This window comes from Rhodnius prolixus, unplaced genomic scaffold (genome assembly GCF_049639745.1).
Source record: "Rhodnius prolixus isolate KJV_2025 unplaced genomic scaffold, Rpr scaffold_6, whole genome shotgun sequence".
Classification (NCBI taxonomy): domain Eukaryota; kingdom Metazoa; phylum Arthropoda; class Insecta; order Hemiptera; family Reduviidae; genus Rhodnius; species Rhodnius prolixus.
The window spans coordinates 1,585,974-1,609,972 of NW_027411634.1; the positions used below are offsets into that span (position 1 = coordinate 1,585,974).

The 23,999-nt window shown below is 34.8% G+C and overlaps 1 protein-coding gene across 6 annotated transcripts in view; it reads right to left on the bottom strand.

The window, feature by feature from the left end:
* LOC141460742 (uncharacterized) overlaps positions 1-23,999 on the bottom strand; it is a 50,684-nt gene that overhangs the window by 8,142 nt on the left and 18,543 nt on the right. For all 6 annotated transcript variants that reach the window (XM_074141025.1, XM_074141028.1, XM_074141026.1 and 3 more), the window contains 3 exons: positions 16,053-16,201; positions 8,868-9,128; positions 675-836 (listed from right to left, as the gene is read on the bottom strand). In XM_074141025.1, coding sequence (XP_073997126.1) covers positions 675-836; positions 8,868-9,128; positions 16,053-16,196 — 567 coding nt within the window. In that variant the 5' untranslated portion in view covers positions 16,197-16,201. The remainder of the gene's footprint in view (positions 1-674; positions 837-8,867; positions 9,129-16,052; positions 16,202-23,999) is intronic.

Here is a 23,999-nt window from a genome sequence, read left to right on the forward strand (position 1 = left end):
CCATTGAAACTATGAATCAGTCACCAAAAAGAATGAACAATAATACATTTAACTTTATTGTTCGTGTTCCAGGTGAGAAGTAAGTTTTGAGAGCTTCTGGGACCTCCCCAAAAGTTTAACTACTTCTGGAGAACAGTCTGAAGCCTAGTTAGCCTATAGGAAAATCCGGCCCTGGGTAGGACCTCAAAATGTCGTTTATTGTGCGGTACAAATTCAACATAGTAAAATTACATATACTAAGAATAATTACATTACTATTAACATCCAGATAGGAAAGAGTGCATTCAATTTTGTTATGTAATAAGTGCTAGTGAAACGATGTGCAGTAAAGTATATGAAACTGCATTTTATTTTAGAATTAATTTACATTAATTTAAATAATTCTGGATTGTGCAATATAAAAATTTTAAACTATACGCCAACAGCATAATTACATTCACACGTTTATTTACAGATTTAATCTGCCTTAGAGAGAAGGAAGAGGTTAAAAAATAGAATAAAAAAAAATTATTGGCTGAAAAAAGTATATAGGAACTATTTTTTAAAAAAAAGAAACATAGTGAAAGCTTTTATAGTATTAATAAATCCATAAAAAAAAATCAGAGAATAGGTACTTAACGCTTATTTACTGATAGAAAAAACCATGCATACAAATATTGATTAGAAATACTAACAGTATTGACTGGGGCATTCACACCAACTTGTGCGGTTACACCTGTGTCGCCAACTTCTGCTGAAGCGGAAACACTTGTACCACCTCCAACGCTGCCGCCGCCATGTGCTCCCACATTTCCGCTAAATAGCCTAGTCTTAAATCCTAACAGCTGATGGAGTTTCTGTAAAAAAAATATATATTGGAAAATATGAGGTTTTTTTTTTAATAATCTGGAGACGAACTACAAAAATTGTAAAGCTCAACTTGGCTTTACGAGGGTCGTTTGAAAAGTCTGTGCAAAGTCAGAGAGATAGCACCACTGGCGCGTATCGAGGTTATGTTTAGTTAGTAGCATCTCTTGGAAGAACACACACCAAGTTTCAGCCAGATCGGTCTATTTCTTTGTGTTTGGCATTCGTTTGAATCGAGGAAGTCGAGTGATTTTCAAAAAATGGACGAAAAAGAATTTCGTGTGTTGATTAAACACTACTTTATGAAAGGTAAAACGCCTCAGGAGACTAGAGAGAAGCTTGATAAACATTATGGTGACTCTGCACCTTCGATTAGAACAGTTTATAAGTGGTTTCAAAATTTTCGGAGTGGCCATATGGGCACAAGTGACGCTGAACGTTCTGGACGCCCCGTTGAGGTTACTACTCCAGAAATCATTGATAAAATCCATGATATGGTGATGGATGACAGAAGAGTGAAGGTGCGTGAGATTGCTAGTGCTGTGGGCATCTCGAATGAACGGGTACATAATATTTTGCATCAACATTTGGACATGACAAAGCTATCCGCAAGATGGGTGCCGCGATTGCTCACGCTTGACCAAAAACGAAATCGTGTGAAGTGTTGCAAGGATGGTTTGCAGCTGTTCCAGAAGAATCCGCAAGACTTTAAGCGTCGTTTCGTCACTGTGGATGAAACATGGATACATCACTACACTCCTGAGACCAAAGAACAATCTAAACAATGGGTTACCAAGGGGGAATCTGCGCCAAAAAAAGGCGAAGACCGTTCCTTCGGCCGGAAAGATTATGGCGACTGTCTTTTGGGATTCGCAAGGAATAATCCTCATCGACTATCTGGAAAAGGGTAAAACTATTACAGGTGCATATTATTCATCGTTATTGGACCGTTTGAAAACCGAGCTGCAAGAAAAACGCTCACGATTGGCCCACAAAAAAGTCCTTTTCCATCACGACAACGCACCAGCTCACACCTCAGCAGTTGTGGTCGCAAAATTAATGGAAATAGGGTTCCAACTCGTTTCACATCCCCCCTATTCTCCAGACTTGGCTCCCTCGGACTACTATTTGTTCCCCAATATGAAGAAATGGCTGGCGGGAAAAAGATTTTATTCAAACGAGGAGGTGATTGCAGAAACGAATGGCTATTTTTCAGACTTGGACAAATCCTATTATTCGGAAGGGATCAACAAACTAGAGCAGCGTTGGACGAAGTGTATAAGCCTAAAAGGAGACTATGTTGAAAAATAAAAAAGGTTTACCCCAAAAAATTAAGTAGTTTTTATTTTTGCACGGACTTTTCAAACGACCCTCGTATGTTCAAACTATTTATTAAACAAAAAATATAAATTTAATAGAGATACGCAAACGTCTTTCTATTGCTCAATTTATGCAATAAAATTTTCTTTCGTTAAACGAAAGAAAAAATTGCTCAACCAGTTATCTAGACATGTTTAAACCTAAAAAAAAAAAGAAGAACTACATTTTGAACCAATCATTTCTATTATACAAGCAGACAGAAGGAGTCATAAAATATAAATGTCTATGACCGACCACAGTTGGATGAGTATAATAAAAAAAAAAACAGCTGATGATTAATACGTTGGGAGAATCCTGGTGAAAGTTTGGCGAACAGATCGTCGTGGCTCCTAGAAGAGCATCATCACCATCACCTACATGGGGGTATAAACATCATCCACAGTACCTAACTCTCAATATATTTCCTCAACTTATACGTAGACATCAGCATCATCACTAACTTTTATGACTTTAACAAAACGTTCAGGCGCATTTTAAATTTTCCAACTCTTTTTTGTTGATTAAAAGAATTTTTCCTGTCTACATTGCTTACTTCCATAAAATAAATATGTACACTTACAAGACGTTTTCTCATTAATCTTCTCAAATAGTTGTAGCTCATAATAAACTGCGTTCCACATTAGAAATATTTTCTGCACTTACCCAACATTAGTTGGATTGTAACACTAAAAACATAACCTTACTGTGAAACCTTCCCTAACCTCGCCTCAAAAATCAGCCCCTATATATAAATACAAATTTTTCAAGAAAAACTTATTAAATAAAAAAATTAAAAAAAGAAAGCCTTGAAGCCATTTTTCGAAAAAAAGTGAATTATCTATTTTTAGCAAAGACGTAATTTCAATTCAAGAATTTTTTTCTTTAATCTCCATTTACGCACTTTAAAATTTAATCCTATCTAACAATATGCCCTTAAGAATTGATTTTTTCTGGTAAATATTTTGTAATAAAATAAAAATTACAGAACTATGTAAACACAGTTAGTTACACCAAGTTAAAAAGAAAATTTGTTAGAACAGCTGTTAAACCAGTAAATAAAAAAAAAAAAAACAAAAAACAAAAATCCAGTACAGTGGTGCTTTCTAACGGCAGCTACTGTAAACCGTTCGCCTTTAAAATTTTACCCTTAATAATACCAGACAGAATAGTTTACAATTCTTCAGAACGAAATGGTGAAGAAGAACGTCTGGGGACTCTCTGTACCTTACCAGGAAATGAAATTTTTTCTAGGAATCCTAAAAAAAAATAAATAAGAAATAAATCACCTTTCCTTAATAACAATCATTGCTGTTTTTAACCTCTCTCTCTTCGAATAATACACTGGATTTAGATGCGCACAGACTTTGCACTAAGTTCATAAGGTCACCCATTTTGGATAACAATCATATAACATGACTTTCTCTTTATAAAATTCTTTATAACATTTTTCTATGTTCAAAACGAGGGATTATAGATAACAGCCAGAACTTCTACAGTGGAGTCTCGGTTATCCGTCACCCTTTTATCCGTCTATTCCAATTAACCGTCACTGTCCTCAGTATTTAAAAATTAATTTAAAAAGAAAACATTTTAAAAATTTATTTTAAGTGTACAGAAATCTTAAAGAGTCCTTTTGTCTTAAAAAAAAATCTGGGGTTTACCCCATTTGATACGGTACATAAAAGTAAAGATTAGATGTCGCAGACATTGTATTCATTAATTTTAATACACAATAGAATGAATTGAATAATGAAAGATAGCTGACCTTTAAGGCATAAGCGTATAAACGTATAAAATATGTATACCAGTTAATACAAAGTTTTATACACTTTAAACAAAAGAATCTGGAAATTTTCCTGTTTTTTTCCATTATCCGTCTATTCGACTATCCGTCACGTGTCCGGTCCCGGTCATGACGGATAACCGAGACTCCACTGTATTTATATACAGATTATGGTATCGTACAAATTCTTAAAATGGGATTTTAAGATAGCATTTTCCATTAAAAAAAAATCATAATATTTAATTATAGTTTAATTCAATCAATCGTTAAAGTAATAGCTAAGATATTGCTATCCAACTTTCATCTCTTTTAATCTTGAACCTAACGTTGTTACATTTCTCAACCTTAATCCGTTCAGTTAACCATTTTACCAAAAACTCATTCCTCAAAAAAGAAAAAGAAAGTCCTATTTTAGAGCGAACTTACTGGCTGAACCAAAAATAACTATAATTTTACAGAGAATAATAGAATAAATAATTTATTATAATAAATATATACAATACACTAAATAAATATAGAAGTATAAATGTATAAAAACATTTCAACCTTCTTAACTGAGTGAAGTAAGAGAAAAGTTAGGTGAGGAGGATTGGAATGCAGGGAAAATAGGAGAGGAAAAACCTGCAGCTAGTGTAGAGAGTTAGAATAGGATATGTTTTAGTCTTCTGTGTCCTGTATGTTGTAGAAGGATCTGTAGGAGGCTATGTCGCGGCATAATGGATTGGATGGCAGTCTAGGATGGAAAGGAGTTTGAGCAGAAGATTTTGGATCATAGGAGTGTACGGGAGTAATGGACATAGTCTCGTGGAGTGAGTCAATTCTAGTACATCGTAGAGAGTCTCTTGCGAGTCTGAGATTTTATAGAGAAACCAGTTATTATGAAGTGACGCTAATATTTTTTTTATTAAAATTAATAGAAAGTAGAACAGATTTGTTTCAAATTTCTTGCCGACAAAGATTTTGCAACCAATTTGTAATTCATTCCCTCCATAAAATACCAAGGACATAGAAATAAGTAAACGGCTCAGGCTACCAAGACTTATTTCCATCTGCTTTAAATTTTTCCACATTTTCACGATTAACTTAAGACAAACAAATTCATTACTGAATTTCCTTCCATACGAGTTTACAGTTTAAATTCCTCCTGTAAATCAAGGAACAAATGGTAATTTAGCTTTTGTGGTTGAATTAACTAAGCTTAATTACACCTAGCTTGGTTTAAATTAAATTAATCGTCGTCTTGTGTTTTTAGGTTGTCTTTAGTGAAAGTTTTAAGGTTACTTTAATAAATAAAGTTATTTGTAAACATGAATTTAGAAGAAAGAATAAAAAAAAAACTAAAGTTGGCCAAGCTGTTGCGCAATCAGCGTAATACTGATTAGAAAGAGGGAGTTAGCAGATAGAGCGAAGTGAAAGCTCTCTATCAACGGTGTGTGTGTGTGAGAGAGAGAGAGAATGAGTGGTTATGGAGGGGCACAGGTGGGTGAGGGGGCGTTCGCAAAGTTTAAAGATAATCACAAGGAATCTGGTTACGAACGCTCGCCGAGACATCCCCTCTCTTAACAAAAACATTCTCCAACCAGGTTCTAACTTAATTTAAATTTTTTGTACAAATCCAGATTGAAAAACAAAAAAAAATACCTGAACATTAAATTGAAAAGATTCTTTAATGGGATTCAGTTAACTCCAATTCCTCCCTAAAGTGAAAAAACCCTAATTAACTTCCTGCGACCCTTTTACACAACACATCGGATTCAATTTTCTAAGAACCCCCCCTTTTTTTTTTTATCCCTGGGATACTTCCGGTCGAAATGCGTAATAAAATAAATATGATTACAATAATTTCATTATTTAAGTAGAGTAAGAATGGTAATAGACTTCAATTTATGGATGAATACAATTTTTGGATTCTATTTGGTGATGTCATCAGTATTATAGTGGGGAAGTGGCAAAAAAGCCAGTAGGCTGAGGTGGATAGGGAAAAGAGAGAATGCCTAAGAAAGCAATGGATGGTCACCCAGGTGGTAGAAGATTGAGGAGGGGCAGATGGTTGGAGGATGTGGAGGAGGATATCCGAAGATTGGGTATTAGGAGATGGCGAATTAAGGCGCAAGACAGGGAGATTTAGAAGGAGATTGTCGAGGAAGCCAAGGGTCTCCATGGACCGTAGCGCTTTATTAAAAAAAATCAGTTTCATTGACAGACCGAATTAAAAGATCCCAAATCAGCTGTAATCACTAACAATAGATCTCTAAAATTATTATTTTTTAAATAATTTGAAATAGTAATTTTTTTAGATCAAGATTGTGTCATTTCTGTTCTTATTATGTCAAGGATATTTTAATGAATTTCCAATTCAATAATTCTCAAGTATAGTAATAAACGTTTGTTGTATATTATTGTATATATTATTCAAATATGGTGGGTAATTAATGTAAATTTAAGATGCTGTTGCTGGATAATGTTTTTTTTATCAATTAATTTTTTTTTTTTTTAATGAACTACGAGAAGCAAGTCTACCATTTTATATTTCCTAATTCAGAAAAAGAGAGGGGGGAAAATCTGTAGCGAACACTCACACGACTTTCTCTTTTTTACAATATTTGTTTCTTGTTAAATTTGAAATTTTACAAAATTTAAGCGTTACGCTAAGACGGGGGGGAATAATTCTCTAGCTGTCTCTGTCCAGGTTCTTCTGGTTACAAGAAGATAGCAGCACAATCTCTATGTTACTAATAGTAATAATTATTTTAACCTAAAAACGCCAACTTTTTCATCAAATGTTAGCAGCGGGGCCCCCTTCACCAAAATTTGAGGAATTCATCTCAAAAAATTTGCAAAGTGGAGTAGATCATACTTAAAGGTCTTGGGGGGGGGGGAAATTCAATGGAAAATAGATTTTTAAAATTTACTATGTAGTAATAAAAACTTTAAAATACGTTTCGGGGTAGTTGCCAACAGGGAGCGCCTAAAATCGATCAAAATGTATTTAGTCAAAATCGATCAAAATGCTTATAGTCAAAATCGATGGACTGAATTTACTGAATAATTTTTTATTTTAATTATTTATTTTTAAATTAATTAATTAATTATATTAATTTTCTCGTCAGTGTAAATCGTGTTAAGTATTCACACAATATTTGAATTTAAAAAAAAAATATTGGAAAATAGCAGAATGCATTTTACTAGCAGTATTCTTTAAGCTAGGAGGGTTTGTAACCAGTTTACAACCTCAACTTGTTTATAAAATGTGGGCACCAATCATATTATATGTATTATGCAATGAAACAAGTATTTATCTCTTTTTTTAAAAGATTTCACGTTAGGTTTGCGTGAGCCAGCCAGCAAGGTATGTGGTAAAAACTTATGCGCAAGATGAAAGCGATCAAACTGGAGCTGTCGGCATTTTATTTTTTTTAAATAAAAACCAAGTTTCAACTGCATTTTACTTTCTTTCAACATAATTCCCACTTAATATTATATAATATCTAATAATTATTTTATATAGTAATAGCAAGAGAATAAAAAGGTATGAACTAAGTGGTTAGTGCACTGGTATGTCTCTCATGCGGAAGTCTTGCGTTCGGGGTAACAATTGGTTGAGAAGGGGATTGTAGAAGCTGCGGAAAATATCATTTCTTTTTAAAATTTAATTTTCGGTTAAAAAACTTAAATTGTACTCATATTATTTTATAAAACAATGTTTCGTTTAATTTGTTATTATCAAAGATAACTCATTGTACTTAGTACTTTTCTCGTCTTTTAACATGGAGCCACGCCAATTTATGACGAAGATTACAATAACAAAAGCGCCTTCCGGTGTTTGTGGATATTTTTAGAATTTACGTTCGTCAATTGACAGAGAAAAGAGAATGAAGGTTGTTACAAAACTTCGTGGATTTCGTAAACTAACCAGCCTTTTCACCAAAATAGATTGGTTTGGAATTTTTAACGAATGAATGTAAAGTAATAAATAGCATTTATAATTTTCAACCTATTAAGTACCTAAATCGACATGATGGAAGTGAAAACAATGACATCATGAAAAATCTTTAACTATCCAATTCCCATTTTTAGCGTAGTTCCAAAAGAGAATATAATCGACAGCCCCTCCACTGTCAACTGCAGGTCCCTTAGAGTACTTTGAGCTCCTCCACCCTCGACAATTTCATTGACAGTAAACTGTTCAAAATAAAACGATTATTTAATCGTTCATACTAGAACCCTGATTTCAAAGACGCCATAAAAATTTAGATAAACTTCATTTTTATTATGGCAATAATTTATTTTAATAATTACAAGAATTTTAGAATATTTTACAGCCGGATGAATACGCTTCCACGATAAGGAAATTAATAATTTTTTTTACAATACATCCTGCATCTTATTTCTTTACAGGAAGGAAGTTATTATTATTTTTTTATTTTTATTCAGGATGTACAATTTAATGCAAATTTAGCCTTTATGGAGAAAGACAATGACGAGTGCACATCTCGATAAATAGAACTGGCATGTACACTCACACGACTTTTAATTTAAAGCTTTTAGCACAAATATTTTTTTTGGTAACTCCGAGTATTTGAGTTTTACTTTATTCCGAACGCAATACTTTTCCTGGCCGGATAGCAGGAAGTATAATAGAAAACCCCCCCACAAATACAATCAATTTTGGGTAGATAGATCGATCAAATCACATACATTCAAGATTAATGTTGAAAATTAACTCACGGGACTCAAAGTACATATTTAAGCTGAAAACATTCAGTTAATTTTTAAGTTTATCTCTTTGACCAACTGTGATGTATGATACAACAGCATCTCAAGTTTTTTTTAACAAAAATCTAGAGATACAAAAACATCTCCCTCTTGGCTTACTTACACCAAAAACTACACTGAGCAGCAACTTGGCAATGCCGAGCGTGATGGCAGCTTTGGCAACTTTGGTGCCAACTTTGGCCGCTGTCTTGATGGCCACCTTGCCAACAGCTTTGGCACCGATAGCGCCTACAGCTTTCAGTCCTGCGCCGGCAGCTTTCAGTCCAGCGCCCAATCCTATGGCCTTCAATTTGAGCAGTCTCTTCTCTCGGCTACCACCTCCCACTGTCTCACCACCAAATACGTCCGCATCTTCAAGACTTAACTGTAAACAGATATACAGAATAATTGATCCAATTAAAGTACTGTAAGAGGGAGTTACTTGGTTAAATCTAAATTGGAGAAAAAAACAAGAACTTGGTCTCTCGCCTCTACTTGTTATTCTTGGCAATCCACCACCGCGGACTGAATCATCTATTGGCCATGAGAAAGAACTAGATGGAACTACTGGGTTGTCACTTAAAGCCCTTCCGATCCATCACTCATTTCCTTCCGGCCACCCATTCAACAATTAAAAGTGTTTCCTCAGCAGCATACAAACTAAATAACACTTCAAAATATTTTATATATTTTCTATTTGACCACAGTCACGAAACCTCTTCAAAAAACATGTATTTCCGTTTTAGTCTCAGAATCGTAAATCATTCTCAGACAAGAGAAAACTTATCGGGGCGTGGGGGACCAATGCCCCACAGCACTACAGCGCCAAAAGAGGCTTATTGTACCTTCCTCTTTGAAACTAGTAGACGAAACCTCGAAACTAAGGAGTCTCTCTTAGATTAGATTAGACTAGGGCGGCCTCAAGGCCCTTCGCCACTGCGACCCCATTGGATCTATTGTGGCTCCTCCAGCACTCTAAAGCTCACCCTCCAGACTTGTCCTTTTAATCAGACTCTTAATGCTGGAGAGCGACTATTGGGTAAAGCTCACCGGCCTTGGTTTTTCCTCCCCGAGAAAGGAGTCTCTCTTAAAAGCGAATAAATCTTATACCTTTTATTAAAAGCAAGAGGTAAGTAATTCCTGTATTGTTCAGCGATATTTTCATTTTTTTTTAACACACATGAAATAATCAACTTTTTCGAATTTAGGGGGTCCTCAAAAACAGATGAAAGAGGAAACTGAAATACGTCATGTTCGCTGTAATTCCCTTACCCAAAAAAGAGCGAGTAAAAAATCAGCTGTTTTGGTCATTTACTAATTTTATATAATATATTTCAATGGATGATTTGTAATTTTACAGCTCGACATTTACAAACAAACAAACAGAATTTGTAATCAATACAAGAACTTGCTCAATACAAGCTAAAATAGAACAATCTGCCCAATAAACTACACCCAAACACATGGGGCATAGTTTTGTCATAATCTTGCAATGAAACTGTAGTCACACTAAAACTGGTTTAGCCAAAGCTTTGCTTAATACTTTTAAGTGGACGACCTTTTGAGGCAAGCTTGCTCTATAAAAATAACGTAATCTATAAACTTTTTAGAGTGAATGCCATTTTTTAGGCTCATCTTTTGGTTAAAAAATGTCCAGCAGATTGCAACAATGTCACAATTACATAAACAGTTTATTATTGTACTAATCAACTCAGCTGACCAGTTGGAAATTAAGAATTAAACACAAGAAACTCTAGTACGACCACTCTCATGACTTAATCTTACTGAAGTTAATATTATTTATATTTTTTTAAATTTTATTTATTTAAGTAATTTTTACAATCTGTATGATACATACAATGGTAGAGAGGTACATATGATGTGAATAGAGTGAAAAGCAGGAGGAGGAGCGAAACTACCCAGCGGAAGCACTCTTAACAGGATATGAATGATGATTACGATCTTCAAACTGCAAGGAAGTCGTGGGGCCATCGGCGAGGCAGATATAAAGTTAACAAAAAATTAGGTTTTCTTGTAACTTACAATTAATACTTAAAAAAAAGGAGAGGTTATTTACTCCAAAATTATGATCAAACAGAGATAACTGGCAACTAAAACATGGTTTTGACTGGAACGGAAGCGCACCGCTTTTGATTTTGAGTCTATGACAAAAGCGCCTTCCGGTGTTTATGGATATTTTTAGAATTTACGTTCGGCCATTGACAGAGAAAAGAGAATGAAGGTTGTTGTAAACCTTCGTGGATTTCGTAAACTAACCAGCCTTTTCACCAAAATAGATTGGTTTGGAATTTTAACGAAATACAATTTGAATTTTTCACTTAAAACTCACACGACTTTTCTGGGAAGATATTTAATTGGCTACTTTAGATGAAACCCGCGCAGAAATGCCAGGTTTTACTCTTCAGCGTGTCTTCTTTAATAAACAATCCTTTTCCTTGAACAGACCTGGTGCACTACTACCTTGGCCTGCCCATAGACAGAACGCCTCAATTGGAAACCCACATTTAGGAGATTTAGGAGACACAAATGATGGCAAAACATGCGCAACTTCTTTACAGACTACTTTTGGACGACACTCCTACTACAAAATTGTCTACAGAACTCGTACGATAGATGCACAATACTAATCCTTAAACCTATCATGCAGATTTGCCGTACTAGAGCTGTGGGAGTTCAGCTAAACCTACAGAACATACGGGACTGTACATGTTCTTGCGGTGAATGAAAAGATAGCGCAACTATTCCCGAAGGCTAAACGACCATCCCCCCCCCCACACAATAGACCAAGGGGACTCTACCATCGTTCCTGCTTTACCGCTATCCACCACGAAACCTTTCCCCAACTCGTGAACCTGGATACAGAACTCCAGCGGGCCGATTAACGATCCCGTGGTACCATTTCATGGAGACTCTATCTTCTATTTAAGGCCTAGAACGGTCACTGGCCCAGCCATGCCCAGCTCGTGACTTACGGTTTTTCCGCACCCTCCTGGTGTCAGCTTGGACTTACCACACCATTCCAGGTGAAGATGGTATTCCGTACGGCGTCCCCCATTAGTCGCCTCTTACGACAGGCAGAGGATGCCGTGGGAGTATTCTCGCTCGGTCCCACACGGAGTTACGGGACTGTACAGCCATTCCCAATCAAAAACTACTCCTTTCTACGGTGACTAACCTTCACTATTCACAACCACCTCAATATCCACCCATTCGTACAAAGAACTCGCCAAGACGAATTATCCACAAGTTCCATACCCCTCTAATCCTCTCGCCTCTACCTGTTATTCCTGACAATCCACCACGCGGACTGAATCGTCCAATGACCATGAGGCTTCCTTCCCCTTAAAGGTGTGAAGATGATGATGATGAAGAAGATAGAACATCCTGCCATTTTACCTAACAATACTTAGTTGTCTATTATTCAATTAAAATTTCTTGAATGCAATGCCCAGTTATATTATAAAATACCAGGAAGAAGAACTAGAGACATGCAGTGTTGCCATTTTCTAATATAACTTAACAAATTGTCGTAAATACTTAAACAAAAAAAGAAGTACCTAAAATATTATTTTTTACATCTATTTTGGAATAAAAAGTGAGTACAATTCAGCCGGAAATTATTATTAATGCTGACAGTACATAAATTAAAAGGAAATAAAGCAGTACTAATCTTGGAAAGGAAATAAGAATACTTTAATAATATAAACTAAACTTTGTACTACGTTAATCGAAATTCTTAGATTTATATAAATATATTCAAACGGAAATACAAACGGATGTTAATACTTAATGGTTCTCGTTTGAAATGATTTTAATTTAAAGAGAAAATGAGATTAAAAATAAATATGAACTGCTATTAAATAAGACATTATGAAAAATTAAATGTTACTTACGTATTCCTTATTTCTGAAAATTACTTATAAGTTTTGAATATCAACGTTTTTGTCTCTTGATAATTTAATAATTTCCTGCCGTGTATTTCTAGACACGCTTTAGATATAATATATTTTTCACAATCAATAAATTATTATGCACTAGACTCACATTTTTCATGATTTGTGAAAAACCACTTTCCCGGGGAAGGAGGTCATAGGAACTTCGTCTAAAACGGATAGTTCTGTCCAAATCGAAATCTTCAAATCGATTATCTGCTTGTTTACAAATACAGTCGAGCCTCCCATAAAGGTCACTCTCACTAGCGACCACCTCCATTTTTTGGATTTCCCCGTTTCACCCCTATACACTTTCTATATAAAAGAGCCTCCGTCTAACGGTCACTCTACATAACGGACCGCGGACATTGATTTTGAGGAACGGATTAAATGTTTCATCACCTACCAACGACCACCTTATTATTAAAAGTTCGTTTGACGCGGTGATAAAAATAGTTATCCCCTCTCAAGTTTTTCTTTTTTTCTGGTTTTTCCTATAATAAGCTCCATACATCTTGTACCATTTTAATCATTTTTCAATATAACTGTGGACGAACAATATTATTTTTTCCGATATGTCTCCCAAACGAAAGTGGTTAACACTCTAGAAGAGAAAATAAATGTGTTGGGAAGATTTTGCAAAAACCAAATCGAGCCATCGTCAACTTGCCGAAAGGTTTGTTCTATTTTTCTAATAATAGATGATATTATGATGATAATTTTACCATAAATTATTATTGTTAGGAATAAATGTGATGATTATTATAAAAATTATTAATTAAGTAAATAATATGTAGTCTTTTGATAAATTTTTTGGATAATTAAGAAAAACTTGATGCATATCATACGAGTATAGCTGCAATAATTATGCAGTTATGTACGTTCTTGAATCTATTAATAATAAACAATTTTTAAATAGATGTTTGGGAAAAAAACCCATATTTTTCATTATGAAACTTGCCTACCTCCTTCTAACGACCACCTCCAAACAGCGGCCACTTTGCTTTCCCCCGCCAGTGTCTGTTATTGAGAGGTTCGACTGTATACCTTTTCTTTTAAAACTAAAGTTAGAGAAAGCAATAAATAAATCGAATCAGTGTATCCGGATAGGTTTTTTCTTTTAATTACAATTACCGGATGTATTTTAATGAAGTATGAAGCAATAATTCGCCAGCGCTATACAATCTTAGTACTTCCTTTTTGTAACGAACTGTTGCGGTAGTTTTTACAGGCAATGAGTTGTTATGATCACTACTGTTGTACAAGATGAAAGTTGAATATAATTGTAATATTTATTATTAAATAACATTCGCCCATGAAGATCTAGTTAACAAGTTTATATCATCTGACACGAGTGGCTAACTTTCCTTTGTTAGTAATGTAATTCAGAAGGCAATGAACTTTTTCATTGAATGTGTTGTTCTCTGGTAGGAGGATCTGGTGTACTACGGGGATCAAGTGTAGCACTTGAAATGTTCATTAAATACGTACACCATTCTATTCATAACATATGTGGTTAAATCACGCTACTTAAATTTCAACATACTAAACAGTAGAGAATGTCATTCCTTCATATCCTGTTTTGTGACTGTTGGTTTTACTTTCACTATTAAAACTGGTAAGCGGATGTAAAGTACGGGTTATCCATTTAAATTTCCCAACGGAAGTGAATATTTTTGGTCGTATAAATTTTAAGAAAAATAATCTTGCGTTAAGACTCACTTCCGCTTATCTTTCTCTTCTGATGGTTGGTTTCAATAGTACAACGTCATTATAATATATAAAATGTTCCTGTTGGCTTGACGTCACCACCAAAATCATTGATCACCACAAATTAAAAAAAAACCTAAGTGATGAGGTCTCTCTCTTCAGGGTAGTAGTTCTATAAAGAGAGGGTAACCGACAGATAGTCCAGGTATTTCAGGTACTTCCTGATGTTCTATGCCAGTGATGGTGAACCTATGACCCGCGCAACCTTTTTCACTGACCCACAATTGCTAGGTAACCATTTGTTTGTTTACGCGGTTTGATTTAGATTTTTCTAATTGTGGTGGATAATTTATATTCTATCTGTATATTTTTTTTCAATCACGCATTGACACAAAAGCAATTTAAAATGCTATCTATAACCTTTAGTTAGTGATCATTACAGTTCTAAAAGCGCAAATGACTACAAATGCTACTTGTAGTATTTGAAATAAAGGCAAAAACTGTTTACAAAATATCAAATAAAATGATAATTTTACTCATATTTTGTTTGTTACAAAAAAAGATCGACAACCCAAAGCAAATAACCATATTTAGATTTTTCTTCAGATAAAACACACTTTTGTTCAGGTTTTGTTCAGTTATGTTGGTAAAAAAGAGAGACTTTCATAGCCACTTGTTTCGTCCCGTTTTACCCAGTTAAGCCAACTGAATTTTAAAGATGTTTAAAGTTTTGAAAATATTCAGTTTAAAAATTTTTTAAACTTAACTCTTGTGCAAATGGGGGCATTAGTGACACAAGAACTAGTACTAACAAAATTTGACCCACGTCTCAAAAAGGTTCGCCTTCCCTGTCCTTTGCAGCAATTCATCTCGCAACGCTCTCCTCAGACGGAGATGGCCCCCCCCAAAAATTTAGGAGAGACTACTAGAAAGAAGGTGTACCCCATCCAGGGGATACTAATAACTTCCTAGGAGAGATGGAAGAAAAACGAGAGTTTCATTTGCCCCCAAAGTACAAATCAGCCGTAGGGGGTCAATTACAATTAGAATTACAATTAACTCAATAATACCTGTAATTTAGGGGAGTTTAAAAGAAAGTCCACGCTAAACAAGGAGTAAAGCAGATAACAATTAATTTTCATTCAAACGGTGGGAATGATTTAATCACAAACAGGAAGAAACTCTACTCTTTCCCTTATCATCTCCAAAAGTTATAATTTTGGTTTACGTAATAACATTAAAACTGTTTGAAAACTTCGAACAAAACATTTTGTTCGTGTTTCCGGTTTTGGAAAGTTAACGAAAAAAACAAAAAATGATGTGAATATTCCACGATGTTCTGTTAATGCAATCTATGTTTTTTTTGAAACTTAGGGAGTTTTTACTAATGACATTACAGCGCATGTCCAGTACCAAAACAAAGAGAACATAACACGGCTCTGTATCAACCCCCTCTTAAAACACAACGTTAACTACGTAAAAAAATAATGACTGAAATTGGCCAATAACCTTCCACAAAAAACTAATCACGTGAACTTCCGGCAAAAAAACAGGAAATAGAAAATTCACACCATTGCTACCACACTTTCTCAGAAAGAGAAACAATTTTTTTACCAAGAGCATAAATGTATTAATGATTCGATTACCTGGTGTGGACTTGGAAGATACGTCTCCTGTTCAGCTCCTAGAGCGGCGATCACATCCCGTCGGACCACTGGCGAACAGAGCGCTGTGTGTATCACCAGGATGGAGATCAGGAACGCTCCTTTTAACCTCTCTGTGTATCTCATCGCCCCTGCAAGTATTAATCAACAGGTAGTTACCCCCAAAAGATATATTGTATATTTTAAATAGCACATGAATTGTTTATAAATAATCTGTACTGTTTTTTTTTTTTTTTTTTTTTTTTTTTTTTTGGCGCATCAACAGCTGAGGTCATTAGCGCCCGGAGCTTTTTCCAGTGCACTGCCGGCCTCCGGACAGTGTTCTCTCGTTACAGACAACACTGTCCATCACTATAAGAAGCTCCTAGGAAGAGAAAATCTAAGGGTCAGCTGCTGGATTCGAACCCGGGACCTCCGCGTGGGAGTCCAGTATGCTAACCTCATAGCTAATCCCTTCCCTAATCTGTACTGTGTGTTAGTGCACAACATATGGGTTTCTATTTTAGAATAACTATCATGTGATTGGTGTGTTAGGAACCATTATTAGTATTCAGTTTTGTAGTTAGTTTGGTAAATCTGGTTGTGGGTTTTGCATCCGGAGAAGCAGACAAATGTGGTAAATGTCATATTTATTGTTAATTTGTTACCATTTATTATTCATATAAGTACAAAAACATTTATTGTTTATAGAAACGAGTTGTGAGTTATGAGCTACGGTTGAATAAACTCCTTGGCACAGAATCCTGTTGTTTGATCTGGATCCAAATACACTGTGTCTATTTTTTGAAAGAAACTTTGATCAAGTCATCATTGAAATGTAAAAAATCAAAGAACCTTGCAGCTTACGCCTACAGGAATATGATGCTGCAACACTGTACAATGTTATCGAGTAGTGAACTGACTGAAATTTCGTGTAATCTGAAAATTTAGTTTTAACAACACTCTATAGTTCCTCGTTTAATAGTTTTCACAGGGATGTCCTGAGACCATAAAACACCTGTGCTAGCTATATCTCCTTCTACAAAGCTATTCTCGTAGAAAATATTTCCAATAAAAGTAATTTATTGACGTAGCACATCCGGTTTTCAGATATTGTTAAAAAAAAACAAAAAAAAAAACAGCTTACTGACATGCAAACAAACCAACGGGATGAAAATCTTTACAGCTGTTTGCGGAGAATAGCTAAATACAATCAGCACTTCCGGAAAGACTTGACGTCAAGCTTATGACGTCGTCTGTAGAATGATGTATATCCTTGACCAGCTAAACCAAAATAAAAAAAATTTCATCACTCAAGGGGAAAACAGTTTATTTCTGAGTTATGCTAAATCTATAGCTTCCTTAACGAAATATCCAATTAGAACTTCCGCAATTTATCGTATATGAGTAAGGTGGATACGGACAGACAGACAGACAGATACTTCATATATTTCTGCAGAAAACTCAAAATAGAAACTTTGCACTTCATAATACCTGCTCTTAGTGCGGTACGAGAACGAAAAAGGTAAAAAACATAAACGTGTAGAATCTAGAAACGTCAACGCTCTTTCAAAAAAAAATTAAAAATAATTACAAGAAACAAGAAAACAAAAACAAATTATAATCCGGTCTGGTGGGTGCCCTCCATGTCCAAAAAAAAAAAGTAGCAGAATTTCCGATGATGTAATCAAAAAAATTTTTACTGACACAACTTTTTTAATGAGCGATCACCGCGTGAAAGGTATTCTGTACATGCGCAGCAATGTGACCGACCATGCACTGGAGACAGGCTTGCCAACATTGAGTAATAAACTCTTGCTCTGAGCCAGAGATATTAAAAGTCTCCCCCCCATTACTCAAATTTTATATCGATCATCGATCTAAGTGATCAATTCAATTCACGATGTATTAAAAGTATTCGTGTCAAAATTTGGGATTTCAACCGGAAGTAAACGTCTCTAATATGAACTGAGAGCAAATTTTAGTTACCAGTATGTAGAAGAGAGAGAGAAACAATTATTAGAAAGAAAAGGAGAGATATTCTGTACATTATAAAGAAGTGCAAGGGAAGAGATAAGCTCAGTTCTATACTGGATTCTAACGTGGAGATCGCAGGTTCGAATCCAGCTACTGGCCCCTAAATTTTTTTTTCTTCGAAGCTTCTTACAGTGTCATCTGTAATGAAAAAGCACTGACCAGAGGCACTGAAATAGTTCCGGTTGATAATTAACACTGATGATGACGTGTCTTAAATTAAATTAAAAAAGACCATGCACGATAGGTGAGAGTACAGATCATTGACTTATCTAATATTTACTAAAATGGAAGGCAGCCTCGCCTACAGAACTAATAAAGAAAAAAAACTTACGAAATTGACACAAAAACCGGTAATCCTTGAGAATATGGCCAGCGCTTACTTAATCTGTGGTTAATAACCTTTAAAAAATGTCTCAGAATTTTATATTCTACTCAATTAATAATGCAATAAAATCATTCTCTGATTGGAAAGTGTTTACATTGAACTTGTGTTTCTCTTTAGACTAGCACTTGATGGCCAAGTCTTAGGAGTTCAGTAGAGAGTAATTGCCAATTTTTTCAGGCGGTGGCTTAACGTCCAACTACCAATTAGGTGTCGTAGACGAGGACGGAAGCTTATGCTTGACTATAAACAATTCTTTTCTACCAAATAAAAAGTAGTCATACACGGGTTTCGAACCGGCGATCTTCCACACATGAAGCCATGCTCTTGTCCACTAGACCAACACAACCGCCCTAGTTCACTGCTGTATTTATAGAACAAAATAATCCTCAAGAGGCAGTTTTATTTTAGCCACGTTGCACGAATGATTTTTCTTTACAATTTCTGAACCGGAACTAGTACAATTGGATTTTTTGACGAAAATTTTTTATTTGAATTGTTTTTCCAGGTAAAATTCGATTAAGGACCCTTTTTTTGGGGGGAGGGGGCGATTTAAGACGCGTCTGCATCTAAAGTCATTGGCTCCCTAAGCTCCTTTTTCAGTGCACTCCAATTACGTAAACAGGGGTAAAGAGAATATCGTGTTAAACTAGTTGTTTCAATCTATAATTAGACTTTCTAGCCTAGATTATGTAATTTTGTTAACTGATTATTTATTAAGCAAAAAAAATATGTAATGGGAGGTATATGCGGCAGAGTGCAAAAAAGTAAAGGTGTGGCAGGGATTTAGTTACCTGGTGCATCCAGAACCTGTTCGCCGACATATTTGTAAATCATACTCTCGCCCATAATATCTAAGAGCGCGTAACTACCCAATCATTTCCTGTTCATAACCGGGGGTGATTGTAAAACTGCAACAACTATCACCACTGTAATATTTGCAGCAAAAAAAATTGTCCTATATTTATAATTATTTTTGCATTAAAATTCTCTTATATGAACATCTGACATATTAAGTAACAAGTATTAAGTATTTTTTAAAAAAATGTATATAATCTTAATTATAGGGCATGCTGTCTTATAAGTCTTGTTAATTCTCGTACCAGCAACGGAAGTTTCAAATTTTGTGAAAATCTGATAAAAGTCGAATTAGTAATTTGGTAAATCCGGTTGAACAGTTCTCTCGAAACTCGGGATAACTCACCATTATAGAAAATACGTGACAGGTACGCGGAAATTAGTCTTTTAGAAGGAAACGTCTTCATTTTCCTCTCCTAAAATTATGCCCCAGGAGGAAGAAATTGTGTTGGGATTGTTTGGAGGATTTAAGTTGAAGAAAATTGAAAAGGATACAGTAGGGGTTAACTTTGGAATATCATTGCAAAGAATATGGGAGGCTCCAAGGAAATAATGGTGGCGAAACGCTACTGGGTAGTTCTAGGTTAACGATTGGGTGCTGTAAGCATCTCTGGGAGGGGATCCCGAAGGTAAAACGTGGAAAACAGTACATCCTGTAAACTCATAAACCAGAAACCTAAATAGGAGGACGAGCAATTGCAAGTTGGGGGGTTATTTTAGAGAACAAAGTAACGAAGCTGATTTAAGGTTTTAAAGAAGTGAGGGATGAACCACATGGTTCTTCCACGAAGGATTCTGATCAAAGATTAATCATAAGTTTGTTGACAGGAGGTCAGACACTGACCCGCGCAAGCTTTTTCACTGAACCACAATTGCTAGGCAACCATTTGTTTGTTTAGATTTAGATCTTCTAATTGTGTGGATAATTTATATTCTATCTGTATTTTTTTTCAATCACGCATTGAAACAAAAGCAATTTAAATGCTATCTATAACCTTTAGTTTGTGATATTACAGTTCTAAAACGCAAATGACGACAAATGCTTTTGTAGTATATTTAAAATAAAGCAAAAAAGTGTTTACAAAATATCAATTAAAATGTATAATTTTACTCATATTTTGTTTATTCGACAACCCAAAGCAAATAACCATATTTAGATTTTTCTTCAAGTAAAACGCCCACTTTCGTTCAGGTTTTGTTCAGTTATGTTTGTAAAAAGAGAGACTTCCATAGCCACTTGTTTCGGTCCCGTTTTACCCCGTTAAGCCAACTGAATTTTAAAGATGTTTAAAGTTTTGAAAATATTCAGTTTAAAAATTTTTAAACTTAACTCTTGTGCAAATGGGCATTAGTGACCCAAGAGCTAGTACTAAAAGGAAAAAGAAAGTTGACCCACGTCTCAAAAAGGTTCGCCATCCCTGGACTAAGAAGATATGGGAGAGACTTGATCCATGGGTTTGGGAATCGACACCCCCCCCTAGTTTTAGAGACATTCAATGAACATTTGATTTGCTCCTGAGATATAAAGAGATTTGATCTTTACCATAAAATAGTTATATTAAAACAAATCTGTAAAGATAAAATAGAAAGTATTTACGATCAAATGCAAGTCTCGTATAAAATGTCTAACCCCCACCTCACGCCCAGCCCTGAAATGACATTCACCAATGACGCCTACACTTGCAACGAACAGCTGTTACATAAAGATTGGCGGGACATAAAACTGATCGCTAGCAAAATCTTGAAATACATGAACTATATACGTCTTCTTATAATAATAAATATGTAACAATAAAAGTCTGGTATGCTCTACTAGATTTCAGTTACTTTCTCTTGGAACAATTCTGCGGAGTTCTCTGATATCCGATATCAGTAATGTACGTACTTCCGGTACCAATTTTTTTGGGTCTCTTTTAGAATATTATACAAATTTGGGATTTAATCTTGAGAGTTAACCTATAAGCAATCTAACCCACAATAGAACCCAAAACCGTTGACTATATTCCATTGGTGAAAACGGGATTTCATAAATTTGACACTACTTCCTGTTACGTAATAAGTAGATACTATCACATTGATCGCGGTTTATATTAAATAACTATATTATTTATAAATTATCATATATACAGATCACTCAAAATATACGTAACTGAAACAAAAAAAAAATATTGTATATACGATCACTTCCGGAAAAGAATTACGCATACACTGTTCATGTAACCAAAAGGCTGCACATCATGAAAAATGAGGGCTGTAGGAGATTTAGGAAGAAAAATCTGATAGTACGGGAAGCAGAAAATGTGATTATTTTAGGAGAAATTATTTATTTATTAAAAAAACCAGGAGATTGTTGGGAATTCAGGGTTCAGTATCAAGGAGTTAGAAACTGCCTCAGTCTCGAGTTCCTACAGTACAGAGGTGGATATACAGGGGGAACCAGTAAGTATTGTCCATAGGCCTACAGTGTGTAGTACATCTAAAGTGGCGTTCAATGACGTATTGGCCAACTTCATATTTTCCACTGTGACGTCACTTTAAATTTTTTGTTTCTAAAAACGTTACTTTTTTTTTGCAATAAAAATATTATTACTCAGAAAGTAATTTCAATAAGTGCAATTTGTAACCTTTGACTTCCTTATTTTAGGCCAATCTACTTTAAAAATTTGAATACTGGTCCATCAAAAAGAGTTTTCAATGAATTTAACAACTTGATAAACTAACACTGTTTGAGTGCTCGTGAACACGTTTTCTTGTAAAAACAAACGTAATTTCTCTCATACGAAGATAAAAGGAATCCTGGAAAATGATATACCACGTTAGAAAGTACCACATTAGACAAGGAAACTTTTACTAAAAAGTGGCCAGCACCTAGATCTGTGATAATGATCCCCATAAGGGCCTAATGAGTTTTCTTCAAAAATTTTCGATTACTTTTATTTTTCCCAGTATCCAGGAGGAAGTTTGAGGCTGTTTGGAGAATAACTTATGCTTCAAAATGGTATCAATTTTTAGAAAATTTATCTGTCTTTCTAACCGTGTCATCAGAATCGAATTCGGACTAAAACTTTCTGAGTAATAATATTTTTAATGTGAAAAAAATTAAAGTGACGTCACTCAAGTGAACAGTGGAAAATATGAAGTTGGCCAATATACGTCATTGTACTCCACTTTAGATGTACTAAACACAGTAGGCCTATGGATAATACTTACTGGTTAACCCTGTATAACAGTCCTAGACGAAGAATATAGGCAGAACTTGCAGGCTAAATCAAATAATCTAATAAAAAAATATAAAAAAAACTGTCTTAAAATCTGTTACCATACACGGTAATCAAATTTCCCTCATTTCCGCCTGGATATTCATTAAATAAGCGTACTGTGGATGCCGACAGTGTTGGGACTGTATCGAGACTGACCGGTAGAGCCGGCCGGGCAGTGCACTAGAAAAAAAGCTCCAGATCGCTGTACGATCTAAATCTTTCCGGTTTAGGAACTCGACTATAATGTGTGACATAATCGCAGGAAGTAAAAACAAATAGCGGAACTATAAAAACCAAAAAAATAATTAAATTTAAGAAATGATAAAGATTAAAAAAAAAAGCTAGTACGAAAAAGCAGGTATCTTTTATCTTTGCGAACTGTTTAAATACCTACTTATGACGTAATGGTCATCAATACTCCATTATCCTAACCTAAACTAGAGTCACCCTAATTTTAAACTATGGTAGTTAACCAAAAATAAAATTAAAAATAAAAAAAATACAAATCTCTGGGAGGTAATAAAATTTCTTTATCACTACCACCACTACACAATTATTAAAAATATCATTATACATCTTTATTATGTATTATGCAATCTTTAGTTTGACGAAATATTTAAAACTGGAAAGCAATTAAATTGTAAACTCGATTTTTAAAGCTTAAAAAATGCTATCGATTAAGTGGACTGACTAATCGAGTTATTCAATTTGGTCTCTTCTAACAACTGAACAGTGTAAATCGATTTTTATCGGAATCCCACAATAATTTAACTTTCTCTCGATACAAAATTTTTGAGGACGTCATTTTTTTTTTTTAAAAATATTGAGTTTGTGAGTTTGTCTGCCAGAGAAGTACGTCATCACCCTAACTCAAAGAAAAGAAAAAAAACACATTCAAATTTGATATTTATTTGGAAGTTCAACCACTTTGGACCCAAATAAGAGCTTTTAGACCAAATCTCACTTCCGGAAGTGTCACACTTTCACTTGATACGATTTTTATTTCCATTCGTGGTTTTCCGCCCAAATTTTTTTTTTTTTTTAATTAATGAGACTTTCTAATTGTGAACTTTTAGGGGAGGCGTTCACTTTTACTTGCAGGAACTTTTCCCGCGCAGGAAATTCATATTTAAGGCTTTGCGGGTCTAGTCTATAACTCGCCTAACATACTTTACTATAAATTTCTCATATTAACCATTAAATAAAATCCAAGACCTAGACCGGGGGAATCGAATCCACTAACCAACAATACATCTAAGCTTTGCGGGTCTAGCCTATAACTCGCCTAACATACTTTACTATAAATTTCTCATATTAACCATTAAATAAAATCCAAGGCCTAGACTGGGAATCGAATCCACTAAACCAACAATACATCTTAGCATTGCGGGTCTAGTCTATAACTCGCCTAAC